This window comes from Enoplosus armatus, chromosome 10 (genome assembly GCF_043641665.1).
Source record: "Enoplosus armatus isolate fEnoArm2 chromosome 10, fEnoArm2.hap1, whole genome shotgun sequence".
In the NCBI taxonomy this organism is placed as follows: Eukaryota; Metazoa; Chordata; class Actinopteri; order Centrarchiformes; family Enoplosidae; genus Enoplosus; species Enoplosus armatus.
Window position 1 is genome coordinate 5957923 of NC_092189.1, and position 19431 is coordinate 5977353.

A 19431-nucleotide genomic window follows, 5' to 3' on the forward strand; every position below is an offset into this window, starting at 1 on the left:
GGCTGGGGTAGGGGGGATTAACGGCTGGGTCAGGGGGAGGGAGCAGCATGGATGACTCATACTGTATCTGCTGATACTCTGAATGGACACAGCACTACATATAGATGTGTGCGCGAGGGAGAGTGAAGCAGTGAATGAGAGGTGTTTCAAAAACGTCCCCCAAAACCAGCCTACGAGTTCAACTGACGGCTTAATAGCAGGGTCCTCCGAGGTTGCCTCCCTGAGGTTTGAGCTAGCTGTTAGGGTTAGGTCTGGCCTCAACCCCGTCACAGCCACGGTGTAACATTTGAGGTGACGCTGTGTATTTCAGTCCATTTAAACACACCAGAGCAGGCACACAATAAAGTGCTTCTCCATTCGACCGGCTTACTTAAGGTTGTAATTACCCGGAGAGTCTGTACAGTCATTCATTCAGGCAGTACAATGCTCAGGCTTTAGCTGAAGGTCCCTGCTCTCGGTTCTGAATTTAGCTCGTATTTTAAACATTTATTTTTAAGACGGGCACACATTATATTACACCTGTTAACGCCCCACGCGCCACCAGCACCACACACAACTCCACCATCATTGTTGTGACCGTAGACTGGTGTACACACACACACACACACACACACGCGCACACACACTCCCCAGTCATAACTGAATGACGGCAGGTCGCTATGGAAACTGCGTTACGCTCCGGGCGGCCGGAGGAGAAAACAAGAGCGCGAGGACTCATTTCAGTCTTCATTTCAGCACCACGCGAGCTCCTGGACAGCGCCCGAATGAACTCGCGCACAGACTCTAGCCTCATATGCCTTATAGCCAGGGACAGAGCCGCATCAGCAACGAGCCTAACCGGAGTGGGTAGGGACTTCAAGAGAGAGACAAACCCACGTACAAGAGACACAGACTCCTCGGACCTGAAGCTCGGTGGATACCCGAGGTTTCGTCCTTCTGTCAAGCCAGGAGCCAGTCGCTCCCTCAAATGCCACAGCAACAGGTAAGAACCTTCAGCTCTGTAAAGTTGTGTAATTCACTGCATGGAGCTTACAAACCGGTGTCTAATGTGTTTTTAATCCTTCTACTCAGAAGTACGTCTGCCCTGTATCACTTAATTGCGGTTAATTGCCCTCAACCGGTATCTCAGGAGTAGTAAGTGCGTGATTAGGTGATTAGAGTGAAGACCAGCAGGGCAAGGTGAAATTCAGCAGGGCACTGGATCAGTTCCAGTGTTGACAGACTGTGAAACAGTACAGAAGATAAACTATAACCTCCAGTTGGTGGTTATTTTATGGGGAAACAACTCCCATTATTCTTTGGAAAAGTATTGTCAGGGCACAAGTTTATCAGTAACATTTTAATGATCCTATATTCTAGCCTATATATATTTTATACAACATTGCTTGACAACAAATACTGAGTTGTTTAACCATAGTTCGTGGGATCATAATTGTTTAAGTGAATGTAAGAGAAAAAAATGATGTTTAGATACATACAAGATCACTATATAATTTAAAAAGTCAGGGACACAGAGGGCTACTCTGGCTTTATCTAGAGTTTATGTCCACAGGACAGAATTGTTTGTTTTCCTGTAGACTACTTAGATAGATTTTATACTGGAGACGGCAACCTAAGTTTACAGAAGCATTATTGTTTGTGTTTGTTTTGGATTTAGTCCAGTGTGTATGAGACCCTCCGATTTGTTGGGTTTCCAGTGGCCATAGATTATGTGCGAGCTGAGCCGATACGCCTGGATGAGTCACTCAGGCTGCAAGTTTGCAGAAGAGTGCGAAAGGGGAGGGGGAGACACAGGGGCTAGCTGGAAAACAGTCCCGCAGTACCTCTCTGCCTCCTCAACACATTGTTTCATTGTGTATATGATCAGTGTCAACATCTGGAACTGTATTTATCGCATCTGGATGTATGATTACTGCTTTTTGCAACTTATTAAGGTGGGGGCACAGACAGATGTCTTATCCACAACTGTTTTTTTTAGAAGCTTCTCAGACTCAACTTCTTTGTCTCCTGGTAAGCACACTCAGTTATTTTTGAATGAGCAGAGATGTTGCCTTTTGTAGCTTTACAGATGCTATGGAGTGAAGTACTGTTCTTTAGTGTTTATTGAAATGTGCGCAACATGAATTAGAGGCTTTATAAACACTCCCTATAATAGATTATTTGTGGTTGTTACAGACTATAGCCCTCTGATGTCTGACAAACTGCTACCAGAAAGCATCCCATTACTGCTCATTAGTATCCCAATGTTTACCCTGCTGGTATTGACAAATCATAGCAATCAGCAGCATTCAGCTGTAGCACTGAGTGACATCTATTGATTAAAGCAAACAATAGATCATAATGGGCTGCTATGAACCACAGTTGCACTCTCAAACACGGGCACTCATTCCCTGAAACATTTACATGTGCCCACAATCACACACTCAATCCCATAACAGAGACTCCTCTGGCTGACTTGGTTTGGCAAATGTTATTTGGTTTATTGGAAAATATGTCTAGTTTGCAGAGATTGATCGATGGACTTGGTGGATGCAGAGGCTGCGTGCGTTAACTGCTGGGAGGATTACACATGTGGAAGCCAAACAAAAATAATTGGCCGATATTAAATCCCACTTTGTTCCAATTTGTACAACAATTTACAAAAGGTGTTATACAAAAGCTTGTGTGCACTCACATGAATGCGTGTGGGAGTCAGTGTTTGTAATGTATACACATCATGTGCTGCAAACACGGAGACAAAAACAGATGTGTGTCTTTAATTAGTGACGTTGGTGTGATTAATGCAGTCTGCTGGAGATGACTCATTCTGCTTAACCCTTGCTCCTCTGGTGGAAACAATAAACAAAGATTTAGTTTAGATTTAATTAAGTTATTATTATTACTATTATTATCCTTCACAATAATTGAGTATAAGTGTATTTTTATATTTATTCTGTGATTTCAGTCAAACACTTCCTCTTGATTTGTGGTGATCTGGTTGAGCAGTGGAAGAATATTTATGCAAAGCACATCTATGTGGATCGCTCCATGTGTCAGCTTGTCAACACAGCAGTTACATTAGCATTGTGGAAAAGCTGTCAGCCAAGCTGTGACTTGCAGACAGCAGACTGGTAGGGAGTGTGCATATGAGTGTGAGTTAGTGCTAAGTGTGTGTGAGAGAGACAGAGAGACACATAGCACATTTTGTTGGGGAGTTGTAATAAACTCTCATTGTCGTCCTCCTCCCCTCCCTTCAGGGCAGCAGCATGTCTGAAACCAAATCCAGTCAGCGGTTCCACAGCCTGAACGCTGAGCAGGTGGAGGTCCTCCATCAGGTTTTGTCAGATGTGGTTCCCATTCACGGCCGCGGGAACTTTCCCACTCTGGAGCTGCGTCCTCGAGACATCATCATAGCTGTGCGGGCCAGGCTGCAGAAGCAGGGAATCACAGTAAGAGATGTTCGTCTGAATGGCTCCACGGCCAGCCACGTCCTCGTCCGAGACAACGGAACGAGCTACAAGGACCTGGACATCATCTTTGGAGTGGAGTTGCCCAGTCAGGAGGAGTTCCAGGTATAATTACTATACTACTTGGCCAATGGTCAATGGTCAATATAATAAGAGTTGAGCGTTGGGGTTCAATCATCTGCATTAACCAGCATTCATTCTGCTGTATTATGTATTGAGCACAGCACTGAATCTCTGGTTTCTCTAGAGTGTTGCAGTAATGATTTTTGTGGTGCTTTATTGACAATGATTTAATAAAGTTATTGTAATCCAAACCGTAATTTAATTGTGGAACATTTTACCATAAGGCTGAATCAATAGTACTGGTTTTTAATATTTTTAACTGCATTATACAGAAAACTAAACCACAAGAGCATCAGTTGAATGATACAAGCATAATTGCACTCAGATTGCAGTCATTAGTTGTAGCTGTCATGTTGTTGACGTCTTCTCCTTGCAGGTGATCAAAGAGTCAGTGCTGGGCTGCTTGCTGGACTGTCTACCTGCTGGGGTCAACAGGGAGCGGATAAGCAGCGCTACAATGAAGGAGGCCTACGTCCAGAAAATGGTCAAGGTCTTCAACGAACACGACCGCTGGAGCCTCATCTCACTCTCAAACAACAGCGGCAAAAACCTGGAGCTCAAATTTGTGAGCACGCTGAGACGGCAGTTTGAGTTCAGCGTTGACTCCTTCCAGATTATTCTGGATCGACTCCTGGAGTCCTACATGCAGCAGGATTCACAGCACAAAAAAAATACATTTGATGTTAAAGACCAGCCTGCTGAGAATCAGACTAAAGACTCTCCCTCTCTGCTCAAACAGGCCACTGCTCCAGACACAGAGAAGTCCACTGGTAGAGACTTATCCAGCAAAGAGGGGACTCAGATCAGCCAGACACAACAGAGAGATGAGGTACATGAAAAGGAGTCCCAGACAGACCACTCACAACAAGCTGAACATTCGAACCAGACAAAACCCTCCGAAGTTGAAAAAGACAACAAAGAGGAAACACCTGCAGAGCTGAAAGAAGCGTCAGAACACAGAGAAAACCTCATTGAGACAGACGTCTCTGACCAGACATCTCTAAACCTTTTGTCAGAAAAGAAACAAACCTCTGAGAAAAGTGAACCACCAGCTCAGATTGAACTCAGACACGAGCCAGAACAGTCAGAGCAAACACAGCCCTGTGATGGCCAACAACCAGCACACTCAAATCACAAGGAACTCTCTGTCCAGAAAGAACAATCTAACCACACGAACCCCCCCGAGGAACAGAAAGAACTCACAGAGCAGATGGGACAGTCCGAGCCGCCAAAAACCTCAAACAAAACCCAGACAGAGTCTCTAAACCTGGCAGAAGAATGGCACAGCACAGACTTCTCTAAGTGTTTCAGCGAGGATCAGAGAAGCAACGAGGAAGATAAAACACAACATGTGTCTGCTCCAGACTCTAGCACATCATCACATGCAAAGATGGAGGCACAGTTAGCAGATGAAAGGAAAGTAGAAACAGAGACAGGAGAGGAAGCAGAGACGGAAAATGACACAGAAATAAGTGAAATGACAGAAGAGATTTTTGCATCAGAAGCAAAAGACATAGAAGACGCACAGGATATTGATTGTTCCTGCTCCACCTCTTCCATATCTCTTACACTTCACGACACACAGGATACACTTGAGATTCACAGCACACTACACACAGACAACTCAGATAAAACACCAAACACACTTGATTCCGTCAGCCCCCCAGATACTCAGGATATTTTACCTGCACCACCCAGCCTTGTTTCTGACAAAAAGACCTCCTCCTCTCCCTCTAGTAAGGCCTCAGATAGACTATCTCACATGGTGGTGCTCAAACACTCCTCTCCCAAACCCCCTCGGAGGATGTGTAGAAAGGTTGCCACCAATCCTTACCCCAGTCCAGTCTCTGAAAGCGAACCTGTCATAGCACCCTGTCTAGATCTAAATCCCTGCCCTAGCCCTGAACCTGAGATAGCCTTTGACCCAAAGCCAACAGCTCCAAGTTCAGACCCTACAACTACCCCAACAACCAGTATCTCTACTGAAACAAACCCTGGGCCTGAACCCAACTTTTTCAGTAACCTAGCTTCAAACCCAGACCTTACCTCAGCTCCTGATCCAGCCCCTGATATAACCTCCGACTTCGTTGCAGATCCCATATCAGCTTTACCTCAAGAGCCATCATCCTCTGAGCTAATCACAGAGAGTTCATGTGAGACCAGTATTCAGAGCCTAGAAGAGACACCATCTACACATGTGGCTTTTGATGAGCAAAGCCAGTCCAACCCTAGAGAAACTGTCCCTGCACCTGAACAATCAGAGCCTCTTGACTCAGTGGACACATTAGTTTCACACACTGATACGTCCAGCTCAAACACCCAAGAACTTGTACATACCTCAGAAGTTGAGCTCAGCGATGAAGATGAAAACAGAGAACTACCGACCAAAAAGATGGACTTGAATCAGCCAAACGGCAGCCTACAAGAGACCACACTTAGTTCACCCTCTTCTTCCCACTGTGTCACCCCTCCTGTTTCCTGTCTCACCACTCCCGTACTCAGTCTTTCCCCTCCCTGCTTCACTCCCTCGCCCCCCAGCCTCAGCCCTCCCCCATGTCTGACCCCACCATCTCACTGCCTCCCATCTCCGATGCTGAGCACCATCAGCCCTGCTACCAGCTTTAGCTCTCCACCCCTGAGTTGCAGCCCTACCTCATCCTGCCTCAGCTCACCTCCTTACCTCACCCCTCCTATGCTAAGCCTCAGCCCTCCTCCACTCTGTCTTAGCCCCCCTTCACCCTGCCTCAGCCCTCCCCTCCTCTGCCTCACTCCGCCGGTGGAGTCAGAGGACCTTGTACCTCAGGTATCTTCAGACATGGAGCCTTTGATACTGAATACAGACAGTGAGGAACAGATTAAAGAGTCCTCCCCTAAGCCAGGAATTCCTCTCCTACAGTTGGAGGATAAAAAGGAACAAGATTATATCTCATCGTTGCCTCGGGTTGCAGAGCCTGTCTCTTTTCCAATCACAATCCCGAGCTCAACCTCACATGTGCTGCCTCACTCTCAGTCTGGAGGCCCAGGGGAATCTGCCCCTCCACAAGTCGATGAGGCATCCAGCTCCGTGCCTGAGAACAAAGAGGCCCCTAAGGTAACCATAGACATGCCTGAACAGAGCAACGCTCCACAGGCATCTGGCTCGGTCCCTGCTGTCGAGGTCCTGGCAGAGAGCATGTACGGTGACTTTGAGGCAGCTATGGACCACCTGCGCTACCGCCTAATCGCTACCAGGAACCCTGAGGAGATTCGAGGTGGTGGCTTGTTGAAATACAGCAACCTGTTGGTCAGGGACTACCGGCCGGCCAGCGAGACTCAGATAAAGACACTGGAGCGCTACATGTGCTCACGCTTTTTCATCGATTTCCCTGATGTGCAGGAGCAGCAGAGGAAGATCCTGTCCTACTTGAAGAACCACTTTATCGGCGAGGAGAGAAGCAAGTACCAGTACCTGATGACGCTGCGTCGCGTGGTAGACGACAGCACAGTGTGTCTGATGGGACACGAGAGGCGTCAGACGCTGAACATGATCACAGTGCTGGCACTGAAGGTTCTAGGAGAGCAGAACATTATCCCCAACACAGACCATGTGACATGCTTCTACCAGCCTGCCCCATACCTTGCTGAGCACAGTGCCCCCTATTTAGCAGAACCCAGCTACTGCAGCTATTACATACCCCAGGGGGGATCAACTCTGCTTTACCAACCGTACCCCTTACACCTGCACTCACAGACTGGACTAGTCTAAACACACACACAAACACACGCAATTACACAAAACACACAGTCGACCAAGGGGAAGGTGCTTGCCACGAAGAAAGAGCTGGAGAATGGAAATATAATCCAGGGATAAACTGTTTGGTCTATAATAGACCTATGGGGGTGGGATTGAGTGGGTTTTTACAGTAAACTCCCTGAGTACTCTGTAAGGTTCTAATATGATTATATGTAATTATCTGGGCTTTGTGGGAAAATAATAATTCTTCCGATATTGTTAAAATTCCAGAAAATGCTGTATGCACTGCATGAGTCATAGCCCTTTGGTCTCCCTGGGGAACCAACTGCGCTGTTGACATTCACACACACACACACACACACACACACACACACACACAAACACACACAAAATACACACTTCCAGGTTCTTGAATCCTTGTACACTCTTTTCATGTTCTTACTGTGTTGTTCTTAATGGGTTTGTTCAGAATGTGGACCTTGCCTGTGGTTGATATTGTGCATGGATAAATTAGGACTGTTCTCTCACTGCCAAATACTGTGTGACTACTATGCTTCTTAAACAGTTTAATGTAACTTTGTTAAACCTTTACTGAAGGGGTGTGTTCAGAAAAAATACTGAGGGACAAGTCTACCAGTGTGTACAGTACTTTCATCAGAACTCACACATGCATGCACAACACATACAGACAAACACACACACATGCATACACGCAAACATACATACAGTATACTGTATGCACACAAAGTTAGACAATGCATGAGTAGCTAAATATATATATACATCACATCCTGAAGTCAAAGCAAAGGCTTTTAATTTAATAAAAATTGATCTATTTTTGCAAGACTTTCCAAGATAATACTCAGTGGTAAACAGACTGGTTAGTTCCTACAGAAAAATGCCAACAACAATGCCTTTGCAATAGACTGTACAGCGTATTGATTACAGTATATCGTGTGCGGATACACTGCATTGTTTTCAGGTAAATTGTGTTAAGATGTAGTGCTTGATTCGTTTCCTTGTGGAGTCCTTTCTGTAACCATGTGAAGTACTGTACCATCTAGTGTTGATTTATTTAATGCTAAAGTTTACTCTGCCGAGGTGGCCAGGTTACAACCATCTTTGGGTCATCGCTAAACAGTGGCAGATGCAGATCTGTCTTAAACCGAAGGAATTACATTTAAACTGGTGTGACTCCTCTCAGCATGAATCAAAGCATCCTCTAATTCACGCAGTCAGAATCAACATGAAACAAGTTCAAATCCACCTCAAACCTGTTTGAATATAAGTGCAACAACAACTCTGACCAAAGATGGTTTGGTAGGGAAATCAAGTGCCTAAATGTGAGACATCATTGGCATGTCTTTATCTCACTGCACTGGGGGGTTTAATGGGGTGGGCCTGGGGCTGGGTTGGGTGTGTGTTCAGTTGTTGACCCCTGTTATTGCTGCCCGTTTTGATGTCTTCTTTAATGTAGTCCTTTGTTGTAGTTTATTCATGTACATTTTGATAAAAAAATAAAGGGGAAACTCAAACCTTCACAACATCACTTTCTTGTCTTTTTGCTCCATTCTCATCCACCTCCCCCCTTCCACTTTTCCCGCTGCACAGCTGACGTATCCTCCCCATGATTGCGCTCTGCAATGATCCACTTAAGCGTGACCGTCAAATCACGATGGTGCCCAGGAGAGCGACCCAAAGCTGTGAAATTCTGTCTGTCTGAGGCCTCTTATCACAAATCACCTGTCCTTTAGATGTATTTGGACACGAATGACGCACGCTCTACGCAACACAGCAGGCTCAACAATGTGTAAATGTGAGGAGAATATGGTTCGTGAGGTGTGAGACTGAAAGGGGAGGAGGGGGCCAGAGAGTATGTGTATACGTGTGTGTGTGTGTGTGCGCGCGCTTCAGAAGGGAATATATGTGCAGAGGTGGCATCAGGTGGTCCCTTTCTCCACCTGGTAATTGAAGAGACCTACAGTATAATGAAACAATAGAGCTCACTCCTTACTCCCTCATTGCCTCCACCCTTTCCTCCATTTTTACACCACTGATAAGTCATGGGCACAAGGGGAGATGGGGCGTCTCTCACTGTGAGGAGGGGGGCTCGTGTGTGATGGCAGCTAGTGGCATGGTCACACAACATCAATTTACACACAGTATAAGCTTGCACTTGTGTGTGCAAGGTTGCAAGGGTGCGGCTCTCTGGGACAGAAAGAAAGCGTGTGATCTAATAGGGTCTGTATCAGTGTGTCTCACAGACCTCTGAGCCACTCTTGTCCACTCGGGGGTTTCCATAGAGACAGAGACAGCCAGCGAGGTGGGCGCAGAGAGCATGACGGAAGAGAGGGAAGACCCACACACCAAATGAGGGGGTGAGAGATGAAAACAAGCAAAAAGAAGGGGAAAAAAAAGGTGGGTGAAATGAGAGATAAGGATAGCGGACAGAGAGATGGATGGATGAGAAAATAGAGATGAGGGGGAGACAGAAAACAAAAGGACAGAGAGGGAGAGAGTGCGGGGTGAGGTTATGGATAAAGCGAGGCGAGAGGAGCAGGAGCAGGGGAGTTGTTGGGGAGAGCGTGGGAGGTTGTCAGGCCTTCAGTCAGTCACTGTGAGTTGGCTGCAGTGACGGCAGCAGTGATGTTAGAGCAGGCGCACACACACACACACACACACACACACACACACACACATAGGTACGAGCACACGCACGTACACAGCTGCATGCACATCAATTTTCCTAATGGCCTGCCCACCCATCCACCCTCAACAAACTCACTGAGACAAAAAGAGAACATCACCCACACATCTGCCTCTCACATGCTCTGGCCAACACATTTGATTTGACTGTCTTCTCTGAATCATTTCATAATCTCCCATACAGGTTTGACAAACAAGCAAAAGGCTGTTTATGTTGTTCAGATCTCCAAGTCTTTTTCACGCCTCAGAGTTCGAATAGGAATGGGTTGTGGGCACATGAAGCCTCTGCAGCACAAATGAAAACAAAAGCATCAAGTCGAGGTTTGCAGAGGCTGAAGGCACGAAACATGTTATCTCTATCTGAAGTGTGAATGAAGAATAATCACGAATCTCCCTTCGTCTTGTCGTCCAAATGAATTCCTCTGTAACTTTCTGTCAATTAGCAGCCCCTTTAAAGTGTCATGTGAGAGCTGTGTTTACAGTCACCACTGAAGCCTGCTATTATAAAACACTTAGTGGCACACAACTAATAGAAGCCATAATCATTTGTGAGGGTTTTATGCTCCTCTGCAGACAGAATAGTTGTTTCTGTGACTGATGAACACCAAGTAATGAAATGGATCCATAGTATACACCATTCATAATTTTTTTTTTCATTCACTACAACCTCCCCCTCACCCCCCCTTAACCCATACTACCCAAGTCCTCCCTCCCCACCGCCCCCCTCCCTGTGCCTCCCACCCACCTGCTTCCCTGACTGCTATGACTCAGTCCTCTTCTAGCTGAGGGTAAGAGGATAAAAACCTTGATGAAAAACAGCCAAGAAAACCATTTTACTCAAAGAAATAGAGCAATTGGCAAGGCAAGTGGCTGCTGCATCTTTAGTTTTAATGCCACCCACCACACACACACACACACACACACCTCCAATCCCCCCTCATCAGAAACGCACACACACACACACACACACACACACACCGCCCCCACATTGAAATTGATTCACTCTTTACTTTATCCGCTAATTCATCCTTAACAGCAACATTGGGAAGGCAGAGAGGAGTGTTTCAAAAATAGTTTTTCATTTCTCTAGATAGAAGTCTGTGTCGTCACGACTCTGTGACAGGGATGGATGATTTCTTAAAGGCGAACATGCCAAATGCACGCCATACATGGAGCCTGAATCAGACACCCTTGAGGAATCGAACCTGTCGATCACGTCACTTTGTTATTCCACTTACAACTTCAATCCGTCGGGGCTATTTTCAGGCTCAGATTGTGCCACAATTACTTTAACCCCTCTTGCATCAGTCCAAATCGTGCAGTGATGCAGAAGGGGGAGTGTAGCGAGAGACGATTATGCTTCCTGAATGGTGTCTGTGTCTCCTGTCTGCTTGTCTCTCGGCCATCAAATCCATTCAGGAACCTGTGGATCACTGAGACCGCACTTTGTTAATTATGCAAACCAAACGCAGCATCGTGGATCATAATGTCGGCCATGTGACAAAGACACAAGCTTACATAACAGGCGATCAATCAGGCGGACAGAAAGGCAGATTTACAACCGAGTGAGGGGTACAATTTACTGAGGAAGGCTGCACAGCTGTACATGCAGCTGGCTGGTGTAGAAGTTTACCAATTATTTTAGCTCACACAGCAGCCCATGTGCCAGTGGCTCCCAACCTTTCAGGCTTAAAAAAAAAGCAGGATCCAGTTGGGGCTCCATGTCACATTTAACATATCTATGAGTTGTTAGCAGTTCCACCAAAACAGAGATGTTTCCTCTCTAAATTTCTCCGATGGCTTCTTGACTCTTCAGCAGAACTTTATTTTTCTTCTTTACCACCCCATCAATCATCTCACAACCTCCCCAATGTATCTTGTGACCTTTTGGAGGAAACAGCTGGACAGAACTGGTTATGAAGTAGTTCAAGAACAATAATATGCCATTTACACAGTGATGGTCAATCTGATAATGTCATATATAATAATAATAACCTATAAACTAGAGGCCATCCAGAACTAGTACTTTTACTTTTGGTAAAAGTACATTCTGCTGATTATCCTCATGTTTTGTTTTTTAAGTATGATTATGAATGCAGGACTTTCGCTTGAAATTGAGTACTTTTACACTGTTGTATCTGTACTTTTACTAGTAAAGCAGTATGCAGTAAAAGATCTGAGCACTTCTTCCACCACTGGTTTCTAAGTCTGCCTATGGCACCAAACTGATTTTCTTTTTGAATGAGACAAATGACAGCCTGACATCATTGGCCAGGTCACAGATGAAACCCAGATCTGCGTGTCTGTGTGTGCTTATGCTCGTGTTTGTATTTGGTGGTGTGTGAGTTGTGTGTGTGGGGGGGGGCGCTGTTTGTGTGTGCTGCTGATGTTTATGCCTGTGATCCGTAGCAATGCTGCTGTTTGCAGTGAAGCATGTATTAGCATGGGACTGGAGGAGGAGGAGGGGAGTGTCTCACTGTGTGTGTGTGTGTGTGTGTGTCTACACTGATTGACGTCACAGACGCCCACTCATTTCCATCTCGTCTGCGTGCGCGGAGAGAATAGATCCCCATCTGCATCCAGCTCTCCCCCCCCCGCACACTTCCTCTCCTCTCTTTGCCCCCTCCCTACCTCTTCTTCTTCCTCACCTCCCGGTACTTTCTCTTCCTCTCCTTCTCACCCTGCCTCTTCCCATTCCCTCGCTCTTGCACGTCCCACCCCCGTAGCCCGCAGATAAACAAGACAGTCGAACACAAACAATTTAAGACAGCAACATCCTCTCAGAGTGGCGCATTGGAGGACCTTGCAACTAAACATCTGTTCATTTCAAGCATCACTAAGGTCCGGTCCGGAGGGAGGACTTTTGACTCAGGCTTCTCCACACAACATGTCAGTGTGTACCTGTGGGCAACTTGTGTGTGTGTGTGCGCATACTGTCCTCTCGCTATTGCGTGCGTGCGTGCGTGTGTGTGTGTGTGTGTGTGTGTGTAAGCATGTGCAAAGGTGTGACGTTCTTTCCACAACAAATGCTCATCCACATTCACACACTGGTATCCCTGGTGACGACAGGACATCATTTAAATCACTTCCTCGTAAAAGGTCATCCTCATCCTTCACGCAGAGAACCCCCACCGCCCCCACACCCTTCGCACTACATACACACCACAGTCACACACTCCTCATTCAGCCCATCCTGCGTGCGAGACCCTGATCAGAATGATGCGGACAGCGCATGTGAATGGATGAGTGCGGGGAGGAGACAGAGGCTGGAAATGCGTGGGATGACAGAATAGGATATGCACATGTTTTAAAAGGGAAAGTGGGGAGCTATTTTAGTCAACAAATCATAACCCATCAGTGAAAGTTAGAGGGGACAGAAGGAGAGAGTGCACCGCTGGGGGGGGGGGGGGGGCGAAACTCCCTTGTGGTTACTAGACACTGAAAAGAGGCAGAGGAGGATGAACTGCAGACAAGCAGGCAGGCAGACTGGCAGATGGTCAGACAGACAGTTAAGCGGGCAGACAAACATTCAGTTCAGGCGGGCCAGGCAGCGAGCATGCACAGACGAAAGATGAAATAATATTGGAGTAATTAGCTCTTTGATGTCAGAATGCCTCGCGAGAGAGAGAGAGAGAGAGAGAGAGCGTGCGTGTGTGTGTGTGTGTGTGTGTGCGTGTGTCTGCATCAAGCCGTTAACGAGTCAGAGGGCTGATCACAGGAGACAGGATGAATGGACGGATCAATGAAGGTGCAGGAGCCGGGGAATATCACAAGGACTGCCAGAATGAAAGAAGGTGGCGCGGGAAAAGAGAGACCACCGGGGCCGAGATCAGAAACTTTGTGTCTGATCAATAATGCACTTTCCTTTTATTCCCCCCATCACATCACCGGCACATCTCACACAGAGGATGCTGAAGTCAGAGCCCGGGCTCGAGAAGCTGCTCTTAATTGAGCCGCCTGGCTGAATGCAGGTTAAATATGAAAGTAAACAAACAAGATGCCGACAGATGATTAAAAGAAAGTATGAGGGGAGATGTGAATGAAAAGACTTTTTTTTTTAATGAAAGCACTTTTGAGTGTTTGAAGTGCTTTTTCACGAAGAAATCCATTCAAAGAGCCCTGGCGATGCGCCTCAGGAAACATAACAACACGGTTTAACACATCAGTTAATAAAATGTGTGCTTAATCAAAGCTCCTCTGCGTCTGCAGGAGCAAAGATAAGACAAGGCTGCCATCTAGCGGCGGCGCGCTGCAGCAACGCTCTGCACACGGCTAAATATCGACAAAATGGAGCCCGGTGCTCGGCCATGACAATGCAGGTCAGAGGGGCTGCAACTGCTGCACAGAACAGCGGAGGAAAAGAAACGCGGCGTCACAATCTGTGGGAAATGCAGGCAGTGATTCACAGTAATATGAACTCTCGCAAGTGCTGCAGTCTGTAAGAAAGAAGGCCCGCTGCAGGCAGCTGCAGCCAATGACATCTTGTTTAATCTTTTTGATAGAGAGCACTGCAAATACTTTGCACCATGTAATCAAAGAAGATGTTCACTGGCATATTTTAATGCACAGCAAAGAGAGGGTCGGGCTTGCAAACATGCATACACATTCACATTGACACAGTGTCAATGCTGCAGGCAAATGTGCACACACACACACACACACACACACACAAAGCTCATAAAAAAAGTAGCCTATTCATGCTGTGTTTGCTTAATAGACTACATGCATTTTTGTCCTGCCAGGCTTCTAACATGCAGCTTTGTGCGCACAAGCTAAATAAGGAGCTCTCTCTCTGTATATATGATGCTGCTAAATGAAATCTGTGATATTTAGTTCGAGGGGTTGACGTGGATGTGGGTCACGGCGCTCTCGCTTGAGTTCATGCAGAATTAAATCTTGAGTGTGTGAAGCCTACAGGGGGATACAGATGCAGGGTGGACGGACACTGTCTGCTCCTTCAGATGGGTACAGGCCTCTGTAGGGAAAGACACACTGAGCACCATCACTGCCTTTTGTCTTGTGATGGCTACAAGATGTAGGCTTCAGTAGAGGCCTTTATTCAGTTGCTGAGTATAATGGCCTTTACTTGATTCACAACAGGGGTGAATCATTCTTTAAGGATGAGGAATGAAGATGCAAATGTCTCCCAGTAAGACACACACTCCTTATCATGGAATCTTGGGCAAAGTGTCCCAACCATGGCTGACCTTCTGCCAACCTGCCCTCCTTGTGGATCTGTAGCAACAGGTCTGTTTCAATCCTCGGCTACAATAAGTTTGGAGGATCAGCAAACTTTGATTAGACAAGGCGAGTAAATAGCACGAGTCGCCCCGGTTAAGAATCTGTATCCTGCAGCAGCATCCTCAAAAGGAAATGTTGGATTCGTCTACAGTGAAATGACGTTACAGGCATGTTTCATTAAGTGAGAGGTCACAGCAACAGTCTGGATGCCGTTTGATGTCTGGCATCTATTAAAATGAATGCAACCTGTGCATTAAAGGTCTGATTTTATACAGGACGACACAGAAAGGCTCTCACGTGTGGTTAATAATGGAGACTGCATTGGGACTAGGTTGAGTACAGGTTTACAGGCTACGGTATGTAGCCTCACATTGGCATTTCGAGAGGACATACGTCTCAGTTACTTACAAAATGACCCCTGGAGTTTGAGACTGAGCCGTTACTGAAGTTGACTTTGGCTGTAGATGCATGCTTACAAAGTTTATCGACTATTAATACCGTTCCTCTTTCACTCTTTATGTCTTAAAGAAACAAACTGGAGACACTGCTTCGAGGAAAATTCCCAGGACTTCTTTTTATTAAGAGAATTTCAGAACATAAGAGAGGGATCAGACACCTGCATTTGTCAGAGAAGGTTTCCAAATTCAATTGTTTTAAAAAAACCAGAGTGTTTAGAAAAGCTGACGTGACAGCGTGGATGGAGCAGGAGCTGTTTTTACACGCAGGGTCGTCTAGGAGACAGGTCGGAGGCAATCGCTGTTCCCGGAATGTTTCACATGTTCTTCGTCTTCCTCTTTCTTATGGACAACACACTTCAACACGCTTTTTTTTGTTTTTAAAACACGATTTCAATGAAAAAAAAAAAAAAAAAAAAGAAAACGAGACAGAAGCAAAAAGGGAACTCACTGCACATTTAGAGGTCTAAAAGAATCACCCACGTTAACATGGCTGAACCGTTAATAAAACATGGATAAAGGCTGAACTGTAGGGGGGAGGAAGGTCTAATCTGTGGAGGAAGAAGAGGGGAGGAGGAGGGTGGGAGATCTGGGGAAGGAGGAAAAACACAGGAATACACAACTCACAACATAGCCAATCCGGCAGGGACGCACTTTCTACACCACACAAGCCTTCAACAATCATGAAATGCCATTTAAAAAAGATTTTAGTGTGTTCATCTTGCTTGCAGACACTTGATATGACCACTGCAAATCTGCAAGGTGCTCCATAATCAGCTTTGCTTTTTGTGCTAAAAATCTGTACGGATACTTATAAAATCATTGATAAAAATATTCCTCTGTTAACAATACGCCTTGGAGGGAAACCATGTGAGAGACTTGGGGGGGCTGGCTGGCTGGCTGGGGGTTCGGGGGGAGGGGGGACAGGGATTGTAGAGGAGGAGGAAGCTTGGGCAGTGGTGCTACTCGGACTTTGCCTCCTCCTTGGCCTCCTCAGGGGCTGCCTCCACCTGTGGGACAAAGCAGACGGGCCAAGGTCAAAACTTTGAGCTATTTTCAAGTTGCAACCGTCAGTGTGAAGTCTGAAACAGCAAACTTTTCTCTTGTGCAGTCTACCCACCTCGTTGGTCTTGGCCTCTCCGTTCTCAGAGTGGTTTTCTTCGTTTGCCTCTGCCTCTGCGTTCTCCTTCGCCTTCTTGGTCTTCTTGTCCTCCTTCTTATCATTCACAGCCTTTTCTTTCTGCGGCGGCCACAAAACAGGCAGTTAGCAGGCTGAATATTCACACGCTACCTGTGTCTTCAGCTTTGTGATGCGAGTTCGGTATCGCTCACCTTTGCTGCCTTCTTGGCCTTTGGTTCCGGCTTGGGTGGGGCCGGTTTCTGGGAAAAGAAAAAAAGGCAGAGGGATCAAGGAACAGCTACATTTGAATACAAAAAGTACTTTCCATTCTAATTTACATTTTTTTCTTGTTGTTCTGAAGGTACGAGATGATCCTGGCTCCCATATGATGCTTTTTAAGTGGACGACAAAGAAAAATGCACCCTACAAGGAAACTTCTTTTACTACAGACATTGTCTGAGGGTTTATAACATTAATATGACTGCCCTCGACCTAATAATTGAGGAATTTGGACAATATTAAGATATTAAAAGTAATAATCCTGAGAGCCTCTATTATGCCCACTGTTGGAATTTAGTATGTATAGTACCAGCGCTGCTCTTTTCACTTTCCAAATCATGTTTTCTTTGTGTATTAAGGCTTTGTGTCAACATTAAAGTATGTCTGTCAACTTAATTACCACCTAATTCACTACTTAAATAATCTTAACTAATTCTTAAGCTTAATAATGTCAAAATTACACGTTTTGAAGTGTTGTACGGCTAGGAATGAAATTTAAGTGTTTTATAAACAGAAAACCTGTTTCTATACCCGTTTCTGCTTCTCTAAAAGTTCTGTTTGATCTAATTAATCACATGTGTGTTACTACTTTTAAGCACTCTACCATGATTTACATGGCTCTCTGACCGAATCTGCTCATGTAAATGAGTTGGTCGAGTTTGTGTGTGTGTCTTCTTACCGCTGATAACCGAGCTGATCTCCTCTGGGGCTGAAACAGAACAAAGAGTGTTATCACGGGGCTTTTATTTTGATTGGGACTGTATTCAGGAAACACACATTTGAATTCAACACCAAAAGGACTTTCCTCCCAATGACGCCCTCACATATCCCACATACTGACTAAAATGTCCCTTTAATCATGTGTGTGAGGTGTTACTTTACGTGCCCCCCGCCTCTTACCTCCTCCTTTTCTCCTCCTTCTGTTCCCTGTGACTGAAAAACACAAATACAAACAGGTTAAAATAGGAAAAATGAAAAATAGCATTACTAAGAGGTTAAATAGTGTTTATATTAACAGGAAAGAGTTGCTAAATTCTTCAGGCGCGTATTACGAATAATTATGGACCTGCTGAAAAAACTTTTCAGTTTCATGTGAAAAGTAAAATTTATTTGAAATAGAGGTCATTTTAAAGCATCACAGGCCTGAAATGTTGGGGCAATGTGTGATTTCAGTATGGGGCTGTGAGAGCCGAGCCATGTGGGCCTCTGGAGCCATATTCTGAGGGCCCAGGCCCTGCTTTTCCCTTTCACTCCCCCATCTCTTTCTCTCATTCAATGCATGAAGCTCAGATTTGAAAGCTGGCGCGGGAGTCTTTGAGTAGGGGGAGGGACCTGCTACGGCTCGCGCGCGCCACCCGGCGGCAGAGCGACGTCATCGCAGCCATTTGGGACTATGAACAAAGAGAGAAAATATACAATTTTATCGAAACGCGACGGCGAATGTTTGTTTTTGCGGCCAAAACGCAAAGTAAAGGCACTAAAGCATTTTCTGGTGCCACTTTCGGCCGGTTTGGTGGCGAACTGACGATAAGTGGAGCGTTTGTTCTCGGTAGGTCGGCGACGAAGGTGGACAAGAGCTGCAAAGCATGGCTGCTGCTTGTGCTTTAACTGCATGGAGACCGAAAGAGACTTCTGACTCTCCAAAGGACAGCGGCTCTCGGAAGAAAACGCGTTTTATAAGCCGCGTCCGCGCAGGAAAATATTCATTCTAACACACAAAAAATGTACATTATATCTAGAAAATAGGCAAAAATTACCGGCGATAAATAACGGTTATACATTGCGTTATAATTAAGTAATGTCTCAGAGGGATGTCTTCACAATCGTTTGCATTGCATTAATAGCTGATATCCCCTTCAAACTATTTTTAGTATTTTCAGAATACGTACCTTTCTCTTGGGCATGTTGAGCTCGTGGAGGTTTTCTTACAAATACAACTAAAAACTGTTTTTCTCAGTGGGTTCAGTGCATGTGAAGACGAGTGTCTCCCTTATGCTCGGCAGTGTAGTAAACACACTGGAACAGAGAGGCGAGTGGTTGAATGGGGGGAGGGGTGCGGCTAAAGGCATGATTGATAGGCTCTCGGCCAATCAGGTGACGCCATTCGGGGCTGCAGAACACTTGGAATTTTGGAGCCGGTGATGATCTGGGGTCTGCGCGAATGGCTTCTTGCAGGGCGAGATGGGAGGAAGCCTGCAAGAATGAAAGGGTTGCATTCGAGGACATGTTGCCTTCATGCAAGTGTGTTCGATTACAGTGAGAACGAGGCCGCACGGCCGGCCCTGTGTGCACCGCTGTACAGGCCCCGGCGGCGGGCAACAAGCCCCA

General features: G+C 45.9%; 2 protein-coding genes across 2 annotated transcripts; one reads left to right on the top strand and one right to left on the bottom strand.

Annotated features, from left to right (window-relative positions):
• The first annotated feature begins 82 nt into the window (after window positions 1-82).
• LOC139291685 (terminal nucleotidyltransferase 5C) lies at window positions 83-10790 on the top strand. The gene is made up of 6 exons (XM_070913789.1): window positions 83-279; window positions 3281-3551; window positions 3946-4251; window positions 5500-5505; window positions 6727-7249; window positions 10693-10790. Exons 1-6 carry the CDS (start codon window positions 83-85, stop codon window positions 10788-10790), a joined length of 1401 nt encoding a protein of 466 aa, XP_070769890.1.
• Window positions 10791-15797: 5007 nt separating this feature from the next.
• On the bottom strand, window positions 15798-19114 carry hmgn6 (high mobility group nucleosome binding domain 6). The gene is made up of 6 exons (XM_070913316.1): window positions 18993-19114; window positions 18004-18036; window positions 17783-17812; window positions 17037-17084; window positions 16825-16944; window positions 15798-16714 (listed from the first exon to the last, which is right to left on the bottom strand). The coding sequence occupies exons 1-6, from the start codon at window positions 19005-19007 to the stop codon at window positions 16667-16669; spliced, it is 294 nt and encodes a 97-aa protein (XP_070769417.1). The 5' UTR covers window positions 19008-19114; the 3' UTR covers window positions 15798-16666.
• Between the last annotated feature and the right edge of the window lie 317 nt (window positions 19115-19431).

What these genes read in the sequence shown, in the direction of transcription:
- LOC139291685 (XM_070913789.1), top strand. Translation starts at nt 83, where the DNA reads ATGGACACAGCACTACATATAGATGTGTGCGCGAGGGAGAGTGAAGCA. An exon ending in CCAGTCAGGAGGAGTTCCAG is followed by an intron (nt 3,552 to 3,945) that starts GTATAATTACTA and finishes TTCTCCTTGCAG; the next exon opens with GTGATCAAAGAGTCAGTGCT. An exon ending in CAGCTATTACATACCCCAGG is followed by an intron (nt 7,250 to 10,692) that starts GGGGATCAACTC and finishes CCTCACCCCCCC; the next exon opens with TTAACCCATACTACCCAAGT.
- hmgn6 (XM_070913316.1), bottom strand. An exon ending in AGGCCAAGAAGGCAGCAAAG is followed by an intron (nt 16,945 to 17,036) that starts GTGAGCGATACC and finishes TGGCCGCCGCAG; the next exon opens with AAAGAAAAGGCTGTGAATGA. An exon ending in GAGAGGCCAAGACCAACGAG is followed by an intron (nt 16,715 to 16,824) that starts GTGGGTAGACTG and finishes TTTGTCCCACAG; the next exon opens with GTGGAGGCAGCCCCTGAGGA.